The following is a 23,522-nucleotide window of genomic DNA, read 5'->3' on the forward strand; positions in this document are numbered from 1 at the left end:
AAGGCCTTTCTTAATTGCACTGACTTCCATGGGAGTTGTCTCTCACCCCAAAAAAGTCCTAACTAGCACTAGGAGTAAGGAGAGAGAGAGAGAGAGAAGGAGATATTAGAATAAATAATCCTAATTTAAAAAAAATATTTTTTGAAGTTTATAGTGATTATATTTGGGTTTTTTTCAATTTTCTCTCTGGTTTTATTTTTATTCATGCTCATTTTTAACAATCATGAAGATAAGAAAAAGCAGAAAGAAATGGAGACGTATCAAATAAAATAAAAAATATCACTACAAATATTTTAAAATATTTACTAGAAATTGGGCTGGCAGGAGTGGGGACAGTATTTAAGTGACTGTAATATCTGTCTATTTTAGGGGTTTCTACTGCCTCCTGTCACTATGGTATCTCAATGCAGCCCACATAAAATAGATTGGTAACAGCAAAGTTCCTAAACACTATGGTGTCTTTGGCTCTTCTCCTCTTTTGGGTTTTTTAAAAAGGGAGTAGGAGGGTATTGATACTGTGAATGACATTCTGGGTATGGTGGACAAGATTGGTCAAATAGAAAGGTTTGGTAAAATGCCCTAAAGGTAGCTTTTACAATCATGCCACACTACTACTGCCTACCCCTCCAGTTGAGCTAATACAGAAGCGCATGAACAGCAGTGATATGATATCAGAGCAAGCTAGTGCATAGGCGCTGACTCTGTGTGTGCTCCCAGGCTGGAGCACCCACAGGAAAAAAAATGGTGGGTGCTCAGTACCCACCAGCAGCCCACCCAATCAGCTCCTCCCACTACCCCCAGCGCTCCCACCCGACGCGATCAGCTGTTCCATGGCTTGCAGTAGTGATTCACCCCATGAGCTTCCCACAGGTTTTTCATGGTCCCTGCCAGGAAATTAGTTCCCGAATCGGTAAGTGGAGACAGGGCCTGGGGCAGAGTGCAGGCCAAACACCCACCGGCACATTAGAAAGTCGGCACCTCTGAGCTAGTGTATATACATATGCAATGTCTCTGTGCATCACATTTTGAAAGACTTTGGTGCTTTGTGTGTGGAGAACACAATGAGCACTGGATTTATGGTACTACTTTAAGCTAATGGAAGAGCCAAAATAGAGAGAAAGTGTGTTAGGAAACATTACAGAAACTGCAGTCAAATCCAATAGTAAAACTCCATAAGTTACTATATTTGAGAAAGTTTTCTATATTCTGATTATTTAAGAAAGTGTCAGGAAATGTAAAACTAGTTCTTACCCTAAACATGGTATCTAATGAAAACATTGTTACAGTTACCCTGTGAACCGCTCACCCCTTCTAGTCTTGTTGAGTGCAACCTCCTCCCACATCTCAGGCCTCAAGCCATCACATGGCTCAGGTTGGAATCGTGTGAATCTCCAACTGGGGTCTGGGTTGCAGTCCCTGGGTACTAACTACTATTTCCTCAGCGGGTCTGACTTAGGCTCAGACCCCAAAGTTCTATTCCCTCTGGGGCAAAGAGAGTGCGAATCAGTGACCAAACTCCACACTTTAAAGCAAATTATTATTTGTTTAGAAGAAAAGCATTTCAAGAAAATATATATTAAAAGCATTACACATGTCTAGCTTATCAAGTGTTTAACCATCTTCTGTATGGGGACCTTAGTAGAACTAGCTCCCTATAGACTTTTCTGCCTAGCCTCTCTCTATCAGAATGTCTCCTTGTAAGAGTTCACTGACACTCTCTGGATATGCAGTGTAGTTGTATCTGTGTCAGTCCCAGGATATTAGAAACACAAGTTGGGTGAGGTAATAGGGTGACCAGATGTCCCGATTTTATAGGGACAGTCCCGATATTCAGGGTTTTGTCTTATGTAGCTGCCTATTTACCCCCACCCCGTCCCGATTTTTCACACTTGCTATCTGGTCACCCTATGAAGTAATATCTTTTATTGGATCAACTTCTGTTGGTCATCCCCAGAGCAGCGGTAGGCAACCTGCAGCCCGCACACAGCCCATCAGGGTGATCTGCTGGTGGGCTGCCAGACAGTTTGTTTACATTTGCACAGCCACCTGCAGCTTCCAGTGCCCATGGGCCACAGGTTTCCCACCACTGGACCAAAGACATTAGATATCATTCTCATAACTATAAAGGGAAGGGCGTAACAGCTCTCCTGTGTACAGTACTATAAAATCCCTCCTGGCCAGAGACTCCAAAATCCTTTTCCCTGTAAAGGATTAAGAAGCTCAGATAACCTGGCTGACACCTGACCCAAAGGACCAATAAGGGGACAAGATACTTTCAAATCTTGGGGGGGGGGGGGGAAGAAAGGCTTTTGTTTGTGCTCTTTGTTTGGGAAGTTGTTCACTCTTGGGACTAGGGTGACCAGATGTCCCGATTTTATAGGGACAGTCCCGATTTTTGGATCTTTTTCTTATATAGGCTCCTATTACCCCCCCACCCCGTGTCCCGATTTTTCACATTTGCTGTCTGGTCACCCTACTTGGGACTGAGAGGGACCAGACATCAATCCAGGTTCTCCAAATCTTTCTGAACAAGTCTCTCATATTTCAAACTGGTAAGTAAACACCCATGCAAGGCGTGTTAGTTTCAACAAGTGTCAACTATCCACCAATCCCTAGTGGACCCCAAACTCATCAACCCAGAGGCTCCAGTGACAATTCAACCCTTCATGTCACGGTCTGTAACCTTGCCTACAGCCAAGTTGCATGTCCAGTACAAGGGCTGGTCAGGAATGTGGACTTTTGCAGTCTATGACAATTATCCCATCCCCATGCTTCTGGGGGAAGACTTGGCCAACCATGTGAAGCTAGCCAAGAGGGGGGGAATAGTCACCCGCAGCCAGGCTAAACAAGCTTTCACCCCCATCCCTGTTCCTGAGCCGTCCCCCAGGGCCCCGTCTGTGTTACCAGAGACCCAAACAACGGTGGTGGAACCGGATCCCCTGCCAACGACTGCAACAGCCGTAGTGGATCCAATCCCAGAGACCCAGCCAAAGCCAGTCCCAGAACCGGAACTGGCAACGCGACCAGCAACAGAACCATTGCCAGCACTGAGTCCAGCGCTTGCAAACCCGTCTACCACTCCAACGCCAGAGGGCACCAGCGAGCCTGAACTGGCAGAAGCAGCAGATAACCCTACCCAAGAGGCTCAGCCAGAGCCTGAAATACCACATAGTGCACCAGCGGACAGCGGTTCACAGTCAATGGAAACAGCCCCAGCACCTGCATTGCTTCCAGAGGAACCAAGCCACAGTCCACAGTCCAAGGAGGAACTGATGTCTCCAGCATCAAGGGAACAGTTCCAGGCCGAGCAGGAAGCAGATGACAGCCTTCAGAAACCTTGGGTGGCGGCACGGAGCACCCCACCGCCTCTCAGCTCTTCTAACCGATTCCGGTTTGTTGTAGAACAAGGACTTTTATACAAGGAGACTCTTTCTGGTGGGCACCAGGAAGACTGGCATCCTCAAAGACAGTTGGTAGTTCCCACTAAGTATCGGGTAAAGCTCTTGAGCTTAGCCCATGATCATCCCAGTGGCCATTCTGGGGTGAATAGAACCAAAGACCGGTTGGGGAAGTCCTTCCACTGGGAGGGAATGGGCAAGGACGTTGCTAATTATGTCCGGTCTTGTGAGGTGTGCCAACGAGTGGGAAAGCCCCAAGACCAGGTTAAAGCCCCTCTCCAGCCACTACCCATAATTGAGGTCCCATTTCAGCGAGTAGCTGTGGATATTCTGGGTCCTTTCCCAAAGAAGACCCCCAGAGGAAAGCAGTACATACTGACTTTCATGGATTTTTCTACCCGATGGCCGGAAGCAGTACCCTTAAGCAACACCAGGGCTAAAAGTGTGTGCCAGGCATTAGCAGACATTTTTGCCAGGGTAGGTTGGCCCTTCGACATCCTTACCGATTCGGGAACTAATTTCCTGGCAGGGACCATGAAAAACCTGTGGGAAGCTCATGGGGTGAATCACTTGGTTGCCACCCCTTACCACCATCAAACCAATGGCCTGGTGGAGAGGTTTAATGGAACTTTGGGGGCCATGATACGTAAATTCGTAAATGAACACTCCATTGATTGGGACCTAGTGTTGCAGCAGTTGCTTTTTGCCTACAGGTCTGTAACACATCCCAGTTTAGGGTTTTCACCATTTGAACTTGTGTATGGCCGCGAGGTTAAGGGGCCATTACAGTTGGTGAAGCAGCAATGGGAGGGGTTTACGCCTTCTCCAGGAACTAACATTCTAGACTTTGTAAGCAACCTACAAAGCACCCTCCGACACTCTTTAGCCCTTGCTAAAGAAAACCTAAAGGATGCTCAGGAAGAGCAAAAGGCCTTGTATGATAAACATTCCAGAGAACGGTCCTTCAAAGTAGGAGACCAAGTCATGGTCTTAAAGGCGCTCCAGGCCCATAAAATGGAAGCGTCGTGGGAAGAACCATTCACAGTTAACAGCTCCTAGGCGCTCCTGGACCATCGCATAGCCTCCCCCACCTCCAACATAAAGCCTAAGGTATACCATGTTAATTCTCTTAAGCCCTTTTATTCCAGAGAATTAAACGTTTGCCAGTTTACAACCCAGGAAACAGATGACGCGGAGTGGCCTGAAGGTGTCTACTACGAAGGAAAAAGGGACGATGGCGTGGAAGAGGTGAACCTCTCCGCGACCCTTGGACATCTGCAGTGACAGCAGATCAAGGAGCTGTGCACAAGCTTTGCACCAATTTTCTTAGCCACTCCAGGACGGACCGAACGGGCATACCACTCCACTGACACAGGTAATGCTCACCCAATTAGAACCCCACCCTATCGGGAGTCACCTCATGCCCAAACTGCTATACAAAGGGAGATCCAGGACATGCTACAGATGGGTATAATCCGTCCCTCTAATAGTGCATGGGCATCTCCAGTGGTTCTAGTTCCCAAACCAGATGGGGAAATACGCTTTTGCATGGACTACCGTAAGCTAAATGCTGTAACTCATCCTGACAACTATCCAATGCCACACACAGATGAGCTATTGGAGAAATTGGGACATGCCCAATTCATCTCTACTTTAGACTTAACCAAAGGGTACTGGCAAGTACCACTAGATGAACGCGCTAAGGAAAGGTCAGCCTTCATCACCCAGGCAGGGGTGTATGAATTCAACGTACTCCCTTTCGGGTTGCAAAATGCACCCGCCACCTTCCAAAGACTTGTAGATGGTCTCCTAGCGGGATTGGGAGAATCTGCAGTTGCCTACCTCGATGATGTGGCCATTTTTTCTGATTCATGGACAGAACACCTGGAGCACCTAGAAAAAGTCTTTGAGCGCATCCGGCAGACAGGACTAACTGTTAAGGCTAAAAAGTGTCAAATAGGCCAAAACAGAGTGACTTACCTGGGGCACCAGGTGGGTCAAGGATCTATAAATCCCCTACAGGCCAAAGTGGATACTATCCAAAAGTGGCCGGTTCCAAAGTCAAAGAAACAGGTCCAATCCTTCTTAGGCTTGGCTGGATATTATAGGCGATTTGTACCACACTACAGCCAAATCGCCGCCCCGCTGACAGACCTAACCAGAAAGAAACAGCCAAATGCAGTTCAGTGGACTGATGAGTGTCAAAAGGCCTTTAACCAGCTTAAGGCGACACTCATGTCTGACCCTGTGCTAAGGGCCCCAGACTTTGACAAACCGTTCCGAGTAACCACAGATGCGTCCGAGCGGGGTGTGGGAGCAGTTTTAATGCAGGAAGGACCGGATCAAGAATTCCATCCTGTCGTGTTTCTCAGCAAGAAACTGTCTGAGAGGGAAAGCCACTAGTCAATCAGTGAAAAGGAATGCTACGCCATTGTGTACGCGCTGGAAAAGCTACGCCCATATGTTTGGGGACGGCGTTTCCAACTACAAACAGACCATGCTGCACTACAGTGGCTTCATACTGCCAAGGGGAATAACAAAAAAACTTCTTCGGTGGAGTTTAGCTCTCAAGATTTTGATTTTGAAATACAACACATTTCAGGAGCTTCTAACAAAGCGGCTGATGCACTCTCCCGGGAAAATTTCCCAGAGTCAACTGGTTAAAGATTGTTCTTGGAACAGAACATATTGTTAGTTTTTATATAATCAGTAGTATGTCTAAAGGTACATGTGTCTTATTAACTCTGTTTTCTCCTAGAGCTCCAGGAAGAAATCACAGCCAGTGTGGAACCGGACGTCCAACACTATCTGTGATTTAGGGGGGCGTGTCATAACTATAAAGGGAAGGGCGTAACAGCTCTCCTGTGTACAGTACTATAAAATCCCTCCTGGCCAGAGACTCCAAAATCCTTTTCCCTGTAAAGGGTTAAGAAGCTCAGGTAACCTGGCTGACACCTGACCCAAAGGACCAATAAGGGGACAAGATACTTTCAAATCTTGGGGGGGGGGGGGGGTGAGGCTTTTGTTTGTGCTCTTTGTTTGGGAAGTTGTTCGCTCTTGGGACTGAGAGGTCCCAACATCAATCCAGGTTCTCCAAATCTTTCTGAACAAGTCTCTCATATTTCAAACTTGTAAGTAAACAGCCAGGCAAGGCGTGTTAGTTTATCTTTGTTTTCTCAACTTGTAAATGTACCTTTTGCTAGAGTGTTTATCTCTGTTTGCTGTACTTTGAACCTATGGCTAGAGGGGGGTCCTCTGAGCTCTTTAAGTTTGGTTACCCTGTAAAGTTATTTTTCCATCCTGATTTTACAGAGATGATTTTTACCTTTTTCTTTAATTAAAAGCCTTCTTTTTAAGAACCTGATTGATTTTTCCTTGTTTTTAGATCCAAGGGGGTTGGATCTTGATCCACCAGGAGTTGGTAGGAGAAAGGAGGGGGGTGGTTAATTTCTCCTTGTTTTAAGATCCAAGGGGTTTGGATCTGTATTCACCAGGGAATTGGTGAAGGTCTCTCAAGGCTACCCAGGGAAGGGAATTAGCTTTGGGATGGTGGCAGCAGACCAGATCTAAGCTGGTAGTTAAGCTTAGAAGTTTTCATGCAGGCCCCCACATTTGTACCCTAAAGTTCAAAGTGGGGAAGCAGCCTTGACAATCATGTTTTGGGTGAGAACCAGTTTTAGATTTTCTGACATTTTCTTGAATAGTCAGAATATAGAAAACTTTCTCTAATATCATAACTTCTGAAGTTTTGCTGTTGGATTTGACTACAGTTTCTCTCACCAACAGAAGTTGGCCCAATAAAAGAGATTACCTTCACCTACCATGTCACCCTTTGGATAGCCCCAGGTGACTCACCAACCTATGCAGGGATCGAGACTTTTTTAATGTTTATAATCCTTTTGATCGCTAGCATTCCAGCCTGATAAAACAGCTGCATCACTTCTGCCTAGAACAGGGGTAGGCAACCTTTCTGAAGTGGTGTGCCGAGTCTTCATTTATTCACTCTAATTTAAGGTTTTGAGTGCCAGTAATACATTTTAACGTTTTTAGAAGGTCTCTTGCTATAAATCTATATTATATAACTAAACTATTGTATGTAAAGTAAACAAGGTTTTCAAAATGTTTAAGAAGCGTCATTTAAAATTAAATTAAAATGCTGATCTTACGCCTCCAGCCTGCTCAGCTTGCTGCCAGCCTGGGGTTCTGTTCACCTAGGCCAGCAGTGGGCCTATGGCCGGGACCGCAGACCCGGGGAAGGGGGGGGGGTGTTTCAGGGGTCAGGGCAGAGGGCTGGGGGAGGGGGGTTCAGGGCAGAAGGCTGGGGTGTGCAGGGTGGTTCAGGGATCAGGGCAGAGGGCTGGGTTGTGTGGGGGGGTGCAGGGCAGAAGGCTGGGTGTGTGGGGGTTCAAGGGTCAGGTCAGAGGGCTGTGGGTGGTGCAGGGCAGAAGGCCGGGTGTGTGTTGGGGTGTGGGGGGTTCAGGGCAGAGGGCTGGGGCTGTGGGGATGCAGGGCAGAAGGCTGGGTGTGTTTTGGGGTGGGGGGGTTCAGGGCAGAGGGCTGGGATGTGTGGTGGGTGCAGGGCAGAAGGCTGGAGTGCTCGGCTCATGGGGGTGCTCCCAGCCCCCAGCCCTGAGCGGCTCATGGCAGGGGGCTGGAAGGGATATGCCCTGTTCCACCCCCTTCCCCCAGGCTCCGTCCCTACCTCTCTCTGCCTCCTCTACGGAGCTGTGTGCACGCTGATGCTCTTCCCCCTCCCCCTCGCTAGGGCCATCAGCTGATTGGCGCAGGGAAGGAGAGGAGGAGGGGCAGGAAAGCACCACACTGGGGGAAGAAGTGGGGGGAGGGGGGAGGCTTGGCTGCCGCAGAACCAAGCTTCTGACTCCTGCCCCCGCAGGGCAGAGCGGTGGGCGGGAGGGCTGAGTGGGGCTGGAGGACGGGACCGCAGCAGGGAGCTGCGTGCCACTCAAAATCAGCTCGCGTGCTCGTAGAACTTAGAAGGATGCCTTTGTCTTTCAAGTGCTTGCTTGGGTGTAATCTGGAAAGCCACTGTGTCACCTTCACGTACTGAACCTATTGAATCCAAGCATAATAGGCATATAATAAACATTCCACTAACCCCAATATACAATATTTCCCTCTCACTAACCAGGTAACATACAATGTTCATAAAATTATTACACAGCACAATTCATAACATTACATGTATCAGCTCCATGTCTGTCACAGACATTGCCTCTATATAAATTCTGCTATAAAAATCACGCTTTCTTTGCTTATCACACAGGAATAGAACATTTAGTATTATTTATTTTGCTCTTTTGTTCAAATGAGAACCAGTTTACTATTAAATACAAAGCATCACAGGGATAAAACAAACATTCAAAAGAAAGTCAGACCTGTAAGATACATTTTATAATTATGTCAGGAAAGTACGTAGTATGAGCAAGTAAATGAAGAATTCAATTTATGAGAAAGGCAAGTTTCAAACAATACGTATTAATGATATACACCTGGCTTAACACCAGTTACATTACAAATATACTGTTCTTCCCTTTTAAATTCTCTAGTGGACTCTGGACTTAATTTGCCAAGCAAATTAAAACAAAAATGATATGTACAGAGCAGAAAAATTTAGACTCTCACATAAATTTAATGACCTCTTCCTGGCTTTACTACTACCAAATGTTCTGTGCTCAAGAGCATAGTGTGTGATTCCTAAGGTCAAATTTTCAAAGGCAGACATTACTTTTGGATACCCAACTTGAGACAATTGCACCTGATTTTCAGAAGTCATTGGGAACTGTGTGATCAGCACCTCTGAAATTGGGCAATAAAAAAAACCTGAGCTATCTAAAAAGCATTGGCCTCTTTTGAAAATTCTGGCCCTACAGCCTGGATCTACTGAGACGACAAAAATAAAAAGCATGTCAGATTGGAATCTGCTATAGAGATTGAGCTAATGGTCAGCTGGAGTAACAATGGGATCATCACTGGGGAAGTCACTTCCCTCCAACGATTCTCCAAAAGCCCGGATTTGCTGACTTTTAGTCATGCTACAAGACCCATCTTTCCTCACAGCCCCTCATTCAGGGAAAAGACATGAGGGATATGAATCCTGGGGGAATAGTTGCTGCTAGTTTTAAATATCAAACTTTCCATTCAACTTGGACTGCTCATGTGCCCTTAATACTATGTCTTATTCAGTACTGCTGGTGACTTTCTATGTGAACTGGAAAGATGTGAACAGGAGGGTAAGTGGACTTTTTGCTGTCCATTTCTAGTTGCCATCAGGGTACTTCCAGAATTCCAAGTTGAATTTGTCTTCTATTATTCTGCGCCCACTGTTCTTTGTTTTATACTACCTCTAAGTGTTTATAGTTCTCCTTCCTTCTGAACTATTTACGTTAAGCACACACAAAGTCAATTATAGTAGTGTAAAATTCATTATTTTTGCTCAAAGGAGTTTTGTGGAATGTTTACATTTTATTTCATACAATTACAACTCCTCTAAATTTTGCTTCATTTGCAGTTTTGTCAAAATGACTACTTTTTAACTGAAAACTTTCACACGTAAAAGTTGATTTTTGCATGTTTTGGATAAAAGAAAACAGTTTTTACTGAAAAATAAAATCCCAACAAGCACCAGCCAATTTCGAGTCCAGTTTTGCTTAGAAAGAAGGCTTCTTTCTCAAACTGGCTTCTTGTCTCTTGAAAATGTAGTATATAATTCCATTAGTGCTGGAAGACGTGACTGGCTTGCAAATGTTTAACTTGGGCAATATTTAGGGCAAAAATAAGCCTGTTTACATCTGTAACAAAATAGAAAAATACTTGAAACCTATGTTGTGGCATGTCATTATGAATTTCACACATTGTTACTTATCTTTGTTTTCCCCAAGTCATGACATTCAGGTTCAGCAGCTCCATGTTCTAGGACCACAATCCCACACTGACGTCAATGGGATTGCTTATATGCTTAATATTAGGCACATATTCCAGTGTTTGCAAAACTCGGATCTATGCTTATAAAAGTGGACACAGCATAGAAGTCTGGAGCCAGATCAGAGGAGTCATATCAGTCCCATGTTATCACAGTATAGCACTGCCTTACTATCCCTATTTTTATTTTATTATATTCCTAATTAAATGAACATTTTTGTTAGCATTTGTAGGTCAAACTTAAAACATGATTTCTTTAGGCTAAACACTTTTAATTCCCTTAATCCTTCTTTCTAAATAATATTTTCACATCTACGTATCATTTTGGTTGCTCTTCCATCTTTTTAACTTTCAATAATTTTTTTAAAACTGAGGGAATCAGAATATTGAATGATATTCCAAGTACTGTATAACCTGCATTACACTGGAAAAACAACATCTTTTGCCTTGGATAGAAGGCTATAGAATAGAAATGGCCTTCTATGAAACTGCACTGATTATAGCAGACTTCAGTCTGTTCTGAAACATTAACCTCACATCCTGACTGTTTTCCACATAATACTGTCCTACTTCATATCATCATTGTGAGTCTCTTCAAGTGCCCTGTTTGGATCATTATGTTAACAAATGTATTGTATTTTTTATGACCAGTCAGTCAAATTTTCCAGGTTTCTGAATGTAAATATGTCACCTTTTGTATCTGATATAAATTAGAACCTCAAATAACGAAACCTCACTTCAAAAAACATTATCTGAAAAAGAAAGTCACATGCCCCACAAATTTCACATAAGGAAAGTTTAAATAATTCCAATTTATTTTAGTAGCACCTATAGGTCACACAGTGAGAGACAGTGCCTATCCCAAAGAGCTTACAACCTAAGGCTATGTCTACCCTATGAAATTACAGTGGCACAGTTGTACCGCTGCACTAGTGCGGCTGTAAAGTCTCATGTGTAGCCAATCTAAGCCAGCGGGAGAGAGCTCTCTTGCCAGCATAATTAAGCCATCCCCAATGAGCAGTGGTGGTAGCTATGTCGGCAGGTGAGCGTCTCCTGACGACATAGTGCTGTCCACACTGGCGCTTCTGTTGGTGACATTTTTGTCGGTCAGCGGGGTGTTTTTTTATACTACCTCTAAGTAGTACCCCAACCAACAAAAATTTTACCAACAAAAGTGCTAGTATAGACATACCCTTAGTCACTTCACCTCTCTGCCTAAGTGTCCTCCTCTTCAAGAAGGTTGCCTACCTACCTATGTTACAAAGGAGTTATGAGGATTAATTAGTTAATATCTGTAAAGTGCTATAAAAACATGTCAAATACTAAGTAGTATTATCACCAATTTGCAGTTCAGAAACTGAGGCAGAGACCAATTAAGTGACTAGTTCAAAGGTCACATAAAATAAAATGTAGGAGTGACATGAGAGAGTCATAATCATTACAAACCCCTTTAAACCCCTATACTAGCCAGAGTTGACACCTGTAGGAGGTATATATAGCACAAGATATAATGTATGCAAATGTATCCAAAAACTAAAAATAAGGTTGAATAGAAATAAAAAACCCTGGAGTACTTAAAGATTTGTTTGCCATACAAGCACAAGTGTGAATTAATAATGAAGTTTCAAATACTCACCTAAATATTCTCGCCTTTTGACAATTCTTCAATGCTGTTTTTTACGTGAAACTAGATACAAACAAGTTGGGTCTGATTCTCAGTTACACTACACCCCCTTTTCACTATTCTGATAGCATAAAGCAGTCAGAACCTGCCACTTAAGAGTATCATCGGAGTAGAGGTCCTGCTCAGCTGGTGTAGAATAGTATAAGGGCACACCAGCCTTGCTCACAGCCCCCAGAGTAGGGTCAGAGTACAGGTATGGTCCGAGTGTACTGCACTATGGCTGCAAAATATCTTCGATGCCAGTATACAAATGCAAGGAATGTGTGTAACAAGCAGGATGAACTGGAAGTCATGGTATATGAAGAAAATTTTGACTTAATTGGCATCACAGACACTTGGTGGGACAACTCCCAGGATTGGAGTACCAGCATTGGGGGAAATAGCTTGTTTCAAAAGGATAACTATGGGGAAAAGTATGTCAAGAATGTATACACTTATGCACTGTATACACTTGCTCTGAAGTTCAATGGGAAGTGAATGACAGTCCTGAGAATCTCTGGGTGAGGATAACCAGGGAAAAGAACAGTAGCAATGTTATGGTGGGGGTCTATTATATACCATCAAATCAGGAAGAGGAAGTGGATGAGTCATTCTACAAGTAGGTAACAAGATTAGTTAACACACTGGAGCTAGGATTAATGGGGGATTTTGACTTCCCTGATATTTTTTGGAAGACTATTGCAGTAAAACATAGTACATCCTTTCTGGTTCAGAAAGTTGAGGAAACAACTATGGGGTCATCCATTTTGGGTATGGTTTTAACGAACAGGGATGAATTAGTTGTAAACATGAAGGTGGTCGGGAACTTAGGAGGAAGTGATCATGATCTAATAGAATTCAAGATCCTATGGAAAGGAGGACCTGAGATCATCAAAACGAGGACACTGGACTTCAAAAAGGCAGATTTCAACCAACTCAGAGAAATAGTATCCTATCCTATCTCCTAGAACTGGAAGGGACCTTGAAAGGTCATCGAGTCCAGCCCCCTGCCTTCACTAGCAGGACCAAGTACTGATTTTACCCCAGATCCCTAAGTGGCCTCCTCAAGGATTAAACTCTCAACCCTGGGTTTAGCAGGCCAATGCTCAAACCACTGAGCTATCCCTCCCCCACGTAGGCAAGGTCCTATGGAAAGACCAATCAGAAAGAAAAGGAGTCAAAGGGGGCTGGCAGTTCTTAAAAGATGTAATACTAGAGGCTTAACATCAAGTTATTCCAACACAGAGGAAAGATAAGAAGAGCCACAGGAGGCCAATGTGGCTGCACAAGGAGCTTTTTAGCTATCTAAAAAGCTAAGGGGATACATACAGGAAATGGAAGGAGGAGCCTATTACCAAGGAAGTACACATGGGAATAGCGTGAGCATATAGGGACAAATTCAGGAAAGCCATGGCAAAGAATGAGTTACATCTGGCAAGAAATATTAGTAACAACAAGAAGGTGTTCTTCAGATATGTCAGACAAAAAAGAACGATCAAGGACAGTGTGAGTCTGCTACTCAGTGGAGAAGGTGAGCAGCTGACAGAAGATGATAGGCAGTTAGAGCTGCTCAATTTCTACTTCACGTCAGCTTTCTCACAAAAAATGTGACCGGATGACTAGCGAAGTTATCATGTACAATAAAAGGGAAGGGATGCAGATTGGGTTAAGTAAGCAATGCATCAGAGATCTTTTGACCAATCTGAATTCATTCAAATCAGCAGGACCAGATGCTATTCAGTCAAGGGTACTGAAGGAATTAGCTGAAGAAATCTCAGAGCCACTGGCAATAATATTTACAAACTCATGAATGACAGGAGAGGTCTCGAAAGACTGGAGAAGGGCTAACGCAGTGCCTATCTTCAAAAAGGGGGGAAAGGAGGAGCCTAGAAACTACAGAATATTCAGCCTGACTTCGATACCTGGGAAGCTACTAGAGCAATGTATAAAACATTCAATTTGCGAATACCTGGAGAAGGAAGGGTAATCACCAGCAGCCAGCATGGATTTGCCAAGAATAAATCATGCCAAACCAGCTTGATTTCCTTCTTTGACAGGGTAACTGATTTGGTGGATGGGGGAATGCAGTGGACATAATATACCTGGACTTCAGCAAGGTTTTTGCCACAGTCATGCATGACATTCTGATAAGTAAGCTGGAGAAATGCAGGCTTGACAGAACTACCAGTAAGTGGATACATAATTGGTTAAAGAACCGCAAACAAAATAGTAACTATTAATGAAATGATGTTGGATTGGAGGGAGATCTCAAGTGGGGTTCTGGGTTGGTGTGGTTTAACATCTTTATTAATGATGTGGATGTGGGTATAGAGAACATAATGATCAAGTTTGTAGGTGATACAAAGCTAGGAAGGCTTGCCAATACTTTGGAAGATAGAGCTAAAATTCAGAGAGGTCTAGATACACTGGAGAATTGGGCTATGGACAACAAAATGAAATTCAACAAAGAAAAATGTAAGATGCTACACTTCGGAAGAAAAACCAAATGCACAAATACAGAGTGGGGAAAACTGATGAAAAGGATCAGGGAGTTGTGGTGAATCACAACCTCAATATGAGTCAGAAATGCGATGCTGTTGCAAAAAAAAGCAAATGCAATTTTAGATTGCATTAACAGAGGTATAGCATTCAAGTCATGGGAGGTGAAAGTATCGCTCTGCTCAGCACTGGTTAGGCCTCAGCTAGAGTACTGTATCCAGTTTTGGTTACCAATGTATAGAAAAGAATGTAGAGAAATTGGAAAGGATCCAGAGGTGAGCAACAAAGATGATCAGAGGGATGGAATGTAAGACACATAAGCAAAGGCTGAAGGAACTGGGTATGTTTAGTTGGGAAAAGAGATTAAGGTGGGGAAATGATAGCAGTCATCAGATACTTGAAAGGTTGCCATAAAAAAGATGGAGAAAAGTTGTTCTCTTTTGCCACAGAGGGAAGGACAAGAGGCAATGGGTTCAAATTACATCATAGCAGATTTAGATTAAATCTCAGGAAAAACAGAAAGAACAGAAGGACAATGGAACTGCCTCAGGAGGTTGTGGAAACTCTTTCACTGGACGTTTTCAAAAGGAGGCTGGATAGCCATCTGTCTTGGATGGGTTAGACACAACAAACCCCACATCTTGGCAGGTGATTAGACTAGATGACCCTTGCAGTCCCTTCTATGATTCTCTGGAATCAGCCCATTAGTTTTTGTGCTGTTATAATCTGACCCAGAATAATTTTATCCATGTAGTCAAGGAAATGTGAAATCATCAAGTGCTTGGATTTAATTTATGTATATATTTCATTGTGTTTTCACTATAAAGAACTACAGACTAGAAAGAGAAGGAAAAAGTTAAACCTTTGCTTTGAAGTGACTCCCTATATTACAAATTATCTACGAAGCAATGTATCACTTGAAACCAGAAGTAGGAAATGGCAGCTCCTGCTGAAAAGAGTTTTCTGGTCTTCAAGTCATTTTCTAAGAAACCTTTGAAACTGAAAACATTTGAATCCCTGCCACCACAGATGGTTTTTTTTTTTTTTTTTTTTTTTTTACAGGGATGAACCAATGTTCATTGTACCTGATGGCCAAGTAGCCTACCAAAGAAAGTGGTTTAGAAGTTTGCAATATATTTTCTTGTCCACATAATTCATTTAATTTAATTGGTTGCTACTTCATCACATTTAATAGCACTGTACAGGGTCGCCCGGGGGAGGGGGGCAAGTGGGGCAATTTGCCCTAGGCTCCGCGCTCCACAGTGGCCCCCCCGAGAATATACTATTCTACAGCATTGCAACTTCTTTTTATGGAAGGGGCCCCCGAAATTGCCGTGCCCTAGGCTCCCTGAATCCTCTGGGTGGCCCTGGCACTATAATCTCAAACAAATATTGCACATGTCTGTAAATCCACTTAATCTTCCTTGCTTAGATTAAAGTAGGCATTGGATCTATTTTGTAGTCATAATTTTGCAACATAATATCATGATACTGTGTAATATATTTTTTTAAAAATTGCATCACAAGATCATTAAGGTTTTCTTAGTTAAGAGCACATATGTCAGGAAATACCAGAATAAAGTCTGCAATATTAACTCTTCCCTCTTGTGCATATGCATTATACTAGTATTTTATTAAGTGATGATATACATTTCTAAAATAATACTATACAAAGGGGACTGGCAACGTTTGGCACACGGCCCGCCAGGGTAAGCACCCTGGTGGGCCGGGCCGGTTTGTTTACTTGCCGTGTCCGCAGGTTCGGCCGATCGCGACTCCCAGGCCAATGAGAATGACCTTGAGAATATTTCAGCAATCACTTATGTGTTCTGTGACTTGAAAGACCCAAACACACATCAAGAACAGCATTTTAGGACATCTGGAATCCATGCAAGTTTATTTCGGCATATCTGGCTGCAATGGCCATACTTGAATTTAGCAACCACCTCAAATTTTCGGCAACACTGGTGGTGATTTTCCTTTTAAACTCAATTGTACATTCAACACCCAAATTTCTACAAGTCATCTCTTTAAGGTCAAATAAAGTTTTAAACCTAGAGATGGCTGAGAGCTTACACATGCTATAGTATTTCCTTCTCACCTGGGTTTGAGGGGAAGTAAAGCTATAAACATTTAAAAAAAATACAAATGAAAGAAAGGGCAAGTTGATAGTAAAGAATATCAATCAGAAGGTAGGAATTGTAGAAAATTGATAAGGGAAGCAAAAGGCTACAAGGAGGCACTCTTTGGCCAGCAGAGTTAAGGAGTTTTTTAAATATATTAGAAACCAAAAGAATCCTGACCTTGATTTTGGTCCACTACTAAATGGCAATGGTAGAATATTCAATAATAATGCAGAAAAGGCAGAAGTGATCAATAAATATTTCTGTTTTGTACTTTTGTAAAAATAACAGATAACAGTCTCATAATATGGTCATGATGATAACATTCTTTCTATTCCACTAATATATCTGGAAGATATTAAATAGAAGCTACTAAACTTAGTAGTCGAGTGGGTGTGTTTCTAATGGGGTCCCTCAAAGATCAGTTCTTAGCCCTATGCTATTTAACATTTTTATCAATGACTTGTGGGAAAATTACATATAATGATCATTGGTAAAGTTGGCAGATGACACAATAATTAGCATAATGGTAAATAATGAAGCAGAGAGGTCACTGATTCAGAGCAATCTCGATTGCTTGGTAAACTGGGCGCAAGCAAACAATATGCGTTTTAATATGGCTAAACATAAATTTACAAATCTAGGAACAAAGAATATAGGTCATACATATAGGATGGGGACTGTATCCTGGGAAGCAGTGACTCTGAAAAAAGACTTGGGGATTGTGGTGGATAATCAGGTGAAAATGAGCTGCTAATGTGATCCTGGGATGCATAAACAGGGGGATCTCAAGCAGGAGTAGAGAGGTTATTTTACCTCTATATTTGGCACTGGTGCGACTATTGCTGGAACATCCAGTTCTGGTGCCCACAATTCAAGAAAGATGTTTATAAAACTGGAGACAGTGCAGAGAAGAGCCATGAGAATGATTATCACTATAATGCATGTTTTCTAATCCTTTAGACTCAAGGAGCTCAATCTATTTAGCTTAACAAAAAGAAGGGTAAGGTGTGACTTGTTTACAGTCTATAGGTATCTACATGGGGAACAAATATTTAATAATGGTCTCTTCAGTCTAGCAGAGAAAGGTATAAAATAATTCAATGGCTGGAAGTTGAAGCTAGAAAATCTCAGACTGGCAATAAGGCATAATTTTTTAACATGAGAGTAATTAGCCAATGGAACAATTTACCAAAAGTCATGGTGGATTTTCAGTCACTGACAATTTTAAATCAAGAATGGATTTCTTTTCCTAAATGATTTATTCTAGAAACTATTTTAGGAAAGTTTTATGGCCTGTGTTATACAGAAGGTCAGATTAGATGATCACAGTGGTCCCTTCTGATCTTGGAATCTATGAATCTATTCTTCCTTCTATAAAAAGGAAATTCAATATACAACTGATCATTCATTTTAAAGCCTCAATATTAAAAGCTCCCTACAAGTTAGCTAATTCAATTTTAAGAGGTATTTTTCCCTATACACGAAGAGAAAACAGACACTTAATTTGAATAACTTATTTCTGATTAAAAGAAAAATAAAGGAGACCAAAGTAAAGATCCTATCAGAAAGCACCCAGTGCATTTATCCCCTCTGGTGACAGTCATCACTGAAAAGACAAAATGGCTGCCTGTCTCTTTAGACAGCATAGTCATTGGACGAACAAAGGCTTAGCAATTACCACCCAAAAACAGATGAGAACAAGAGGCCTAACACCTGAGGTATGTACTCAGAGACCAGAAAAAGGACAGAAGTGAAGTTAGTCCCGTAACCGTGACAGTGGGAATTTGGTGTTAGGGTTTATAGTTCTGGAGAGTGAATACAATGTGGGCAGATGGGCATATTCTTGTAATCAAGTTACATGTGAGTTAACATCTGAAGTCTCAACTTATGTAGAGTTACATTTGAACAGGATGATGATGTAGTGTCAATGTTAATGGGTTATCAGTTCACTTCATTTGCTGAAAAATTATGATATAGCCAACAGTAGGGGCAGCTTTCCAGGGCTATAGGGAGCTAACACTCACATATCATAACAATATTTCCCTACCTCACTGGGGTATTGTAAGGATAAATTTATGAATCCTTGCAAGGCACTTTGATGATCAGGGCCACACAAGTACCTTGAAAGACAAATAGCAAGACTCCAGTTGTCTTCAGCAAGACCAGGGCTTTGCCCTAAGCGCTCTCTCTTTCCATTAGTTTATTACATATACTCACGTAGCCCATGTTCCTCCCATTTTCCATGCCCCCAACTGCCCTCCACCTCAGCCTATGCAGAGGACCCCTAACCAGTGTGGAGGGGTTGCCGTTGAGAGAACCCGATGAACGGCTACTACACCACCAACCCTGCCAAGGACTAATTGATCCGAGGGAGGGCTTTGCAGTGTGCATGCATATCAAGGTGAAATTTATCATGACACTTTTTAGATACTCATAGGTGTAAAGTCCTAAACAAAGTGCCTAATTAAACCCACTTCCTTATTTTTCTCAAAGACCACTAGTTACCAGCCACACAGTCAAGTTGCCAGTCCTCCACAATTAATACGCTCTTTGATAAAGTACAATAAGCATTAAGAGGAACTAAAATAGATAACTTATCACAGATCAGTTTAAGCATATGATAAAGTTAAGAAAATGCTTTTTGAACAAACTTTGACATGTACAGCAGAAAGATTTACCTTGAAAAGCAGCGGCATTATGAGATATTAAAAACTTTAAAGTAGAGCTTGATGTTTGAAGTACTTGTTGTATATCCTGCTTTACTACAATCTGGTATCTCTCCTCCATCTTTTTGGTACAACACGTTAGATTTTTAGATGTACAAACTTGAAGATCAGCCCCTAGAGAAAGAAATACACTTTTATTTTCCAAATTTATCATTATTTGTACAGTGCACTGTGACATACAAGATCATAGAAACATAGAAGATCAGGGTTGGAAGAGACCTCAGGAGGTCATCTAGTCCAAACCCCTGCTCAAAGCAGGACCAACCCCAACTAAATCATCCCAGCCAGGGCTTTGTCAAGCCGGGCCTTAAAAACCTCTAAGGATGGAGATTCCACCACCTCCCTAGATAACCCATTTCAGTTCTTCATCACTCTCGTAGTGAAATAGTTTTTCCTAATATCCAACCTAGACCTCCCTCACTGCAACTTGAGACCATTGCTCCTTGTTCTGTCATCTGCCACCACTGAGAACAGCTTAGCTCAGTGGTGGGCAACCTGTGGCTTCTGGGCCATATGCAGCCTATCAGAATAATCCGCTGGCAGGCCACAAGACAGTTTGTTTACATTGCCCGTCTGCAGCTCCCAGTGGCTGCGGTTCACCATTCCTGGACAATGGGAGCTCCAGGAAGTGGCACACGCTGGCCACTGCTTCCCGCAGCTCCCATTGGCTGGGAACGGTGAACCGCGGCCAATAGGAGCTGCTGGCAGCCATGCCTGCGGACAGTCAATGTAAACAAACTGTCTTGCGGCCTGCCAGCGGATTACCCTGACAGGCCACGTGCAGGTTGCCCACGACTGGCCTAGCTCCATCCTCTTTGGAACCTCCCTTCAGGTAGTTGAAATCTGCTATCAAATCCCTCCTCCCTCTTCTCTTCTGCAGACTAAATAACCCCAGTTCCCTCAGCCTTGCCTCATAAGTCATGTGTCCCAGACTCCTAATAATTTTCATTGCCCTCTGCTGGACTCTCTCCAATTTGTCCACATCCTTTCTGTAGTGGCGGGCCCAAAACTGGATGCAATACTCCAGATGTGGTCTCACCAGTGCCGAATAGAGGGGAATAATCACTTCCCTCAATCTGCTGCAATGCTCCTACTAATGCAGCCCAATATGTCGTTAGCCTTCTTGGCAACAAGGGTACACTGTTGACCCATATCTAGTTTCTCGTCCACTGTAATCCCCAGGTCCTTTCCTGCAGAACCGCCGCTTAGTCGATTTCCCTTTTGTAACAAAGCTGACATAGGTCAGGGGTGACCAAACTGTGGCTCACGAGCCACATAAGGCTCTTTTACAGTTAAAGTGTGGCTCACAGAGTCCACCCCCCCCAACCCTCCCGCCCCATTCTTCTTCACCCTACCAGACTTGGTGGTGGGGAGCTTGAGACTTCCACCTTGCAGCAGGGTGGTGGAGTAGGGGCTTCTGCCCAGCAAGGTGCGGGGGGGAGAAAAGGGCAGGGGGAATCTTGGGTCTTCAGCCCCCTGGGGCATGCCTGCTGGGGCTTGGGGCTTCAGCAGGAACAGGGCTGAAGCCCCAAGCCCTGACAGATGCCTCCCATGGGACAGAAGCCCCGAACCCGGACTGGTGCACCCCAGCTATCAAATTTCTGAAGATTGTTGTATGCAGCTTGGAGGGTCAGTAAGTTTGGCCACTCCTGACATATATGAAAGCATTACCCAAAGCTCTCAAAGATGTCTGGTCCTGTTCCACAAAAAACAGATCCATGGAGAATTTTTATTTATCTTGTTTATTTGAATACCTGATATGTTTTCCCCTTTATAAAGTAATGCAGAGCAATGAAAAGTGTAAAGATCTAAGAAGAAAAATTAATATTTTAATTAAAAAACTGCAGTGTATCCAAATGTTCACTTCTAAAAATGGGTAAATCAACATTTCCAGGAAAAAAAGTTATAACTTTAAACATAGCATTATTTAAAAGGTCTGTCTAAGAGTTAAATTCTGTTCTCAAATACAGAACTTTTATTGATATGTATCAAGAGATTTATTAGGAATTTACATGAGAAATCCTCTTAAATCTGCTCTCTGGTTGAAAGTCTAATTCTGTTGCTAGGTTTACATGCTGGAGCCTCCTCATGACAGATGGAAGAGGAGAACAATAGGATGAGGACTGCAAGATTGAAAATGGGGAAATTGCCCAGGATAAAACTGACAAAACCTGATGTCATTTACTCTTGACTTCTAACCACACTGCTACCCATTCTCATTCACCTTTCATTCCCCTGGCTTTGAATCTACAAGAGCTTTTATACATATATACATATAATTCCTTTAGCTACTTTTTAAATCCTATTTCTAATCCTCTCTGTTAAATCATTCCAAGATACGGTAAATAATATTTGAGGAATGGAGGCATACATTTTATACAATGAATATTTCATGAGAGGTCTCACATCAGGGTGTTTAAAATGGTATTTTCATAAAAAGCTATTTAACAACAATTTAAGCTATTGAGGATTATATCCAAGTGTTCTGGAAAGATGGGCAATGTATGACTTCATTGGGTCAAATTTATTCTTAGTTACATCAGGGTAAATCAAGAATATCTCTGCTGAAGTCCATGGAGTCATAGTGGAACAGCAGATTTTTATATGAAGGCTTTAAAGCATGTATATTAAAACTATATACCAGAACATTAATGAAGACAGTCAAATGCAGCTTAGTTGGTTCCCATTTCCCCAATCAAATTAATGTCACATGGGATAAAGAGTAAACAAAACAAGGATGTTAACTGGTTCAGTCTCCTCACAAAGGAAAGTGCCCACAACCACTGATGTTGCCCGGTGCATACATAAAATGTCTAGAACTCCAGCCATGTATAAACAGCACTATCCCTTGATTCATGGAGGCATTCATATTAGCCCCCCAGTAAGTCAGGGATACACAATACAGTAAAGAGGGGGCGGGAAGCTCTTATAACTAGAAAAATCTTTTTGCTTGTTGCTTCAGAGACTAATCAGGTATACTTGGACCCCATTAACAATTATTTCCTAACAAGAACAGCCACCTTCCCAGTTGCCCTTAGACTTTAGAGCCTAACCGTACGTAGTTTCCTCAAGCCACATATTCAGAATTTCTGTCACTCAGAACATGAAACAACTTGCAAGAGCCTACTGTCCCCTTTTTATTTATTTTTTTAATCCAAACTGGCCACAAGTAGACAGCCTTTAAGGCAGTTATTGCAGGGCCAGTCTGGTCATTACTGGGCCCAATACAGTGTGCTTTCTTGACTTCACATTTGCAGATGGCACCCTCCATGCCTGAATCTCAACCCTCCTGTGAGGAAGGAAAGAGTCAGCTGTCTCTACAACTCTATCCCTGAACCCCATGAAGCCTCTTGTACTCTGTCCCCAACCACTCCTGTGGAAGTCCCACAAAAAAGACAATACAGCCTACGTCACCTTTCTTGTAAAGTGGGGATCCCCCAACCTATAACGAAGTCCCTAAGGTAGCTGTGATAAGGGGATTCCCAAGCAGCATGGATCCAGCGTAGCTACATCACCAGGGGAATCATTATTATAGCTGCATATAGGAACCCCAATCAAGGATCAGGGTCGCACTGTGCTAGGTAACGTTCAGACAAATAACAAAAAAGACAATCCTTGCCCCAGAGAGCTCACAAGCTACATAAGGGACAGGATGCAACAGCTGAATGAAAAAGAAATGGGACGGGGAAGGGGATAGGTTGGGAAGATGAGGTAATAAAACAAAAACAGTTTAACAGAAGTCACAGCTTGCCACTTGCTTATCCAATGCCAGATGGGAGTGATTTGTTCATTCTCATGATAAATACATATTGTGGAGAATTATCCTTGCTTTTTATTGTGTTTACTACAAATTGTGTGGGGAAATTCTGGATGGCTCTCAAAGCAGTTGGAACTGTTGTTATAAACATTTTTCCCTCAGGTACAAGATACATGTTAAGTCACAAACTGAATATTGTATGGAGGAGGAGGAGTTAAACAGGATCTTAGTCTTTTCCACACCTCAGGTCATGTACAGTAGAACCTCAGAGTTACGAACACCTTGGGAATGAAGGTTATTCGTAACTCTGAGATGTTCATAACTCTGAACAAAACATTATGGTTGTTCTTTCAAAAGTTTACAACTGAACACTGACTTAATACAGCTTTGAAACTTTACTATGCAGAAGAAAAA

The 23,522-nt window shown here is 42.7% G+C and overlaps 1 protein-coding gene across 1 annotated transcript in view; it reads right to left on the minus strand.

Annotated features, from left to right (window-relative positions):
- GPC5 (glypican 5) overlaps positions 1 to 23,522 on the minus strand; it is a 1,025,745-nt gene that overhangs the window by 958,309 nt on the left and 43,914 nt on the right. The window contains exon 2 of the mRNA XM_065581062.1: positions 19,304 to 19,465. Coding sequence (XP_065437134.1) covers positions 19,304 to 19,465 — 162 coding nt within the window. The remainder of the gene's footprint in view (positions 1 to 19,303; positions 19,466 to 23,522) is intronic.

The sequence above is a fragment of the Chrysemys picta genome, chromosome 1 (assembly GCF_011386835.1).
Source record: "Chrysemys picta bellii isolate R12L10 chromosome 1, ASM1138683v2, whole genome shotgun sequence".
NCBI classification, from domain to species: Eukaryota; Metazoa; Chordata; order Testudines; family Emydidae; genus Chrysemys; species Chrysemys picta.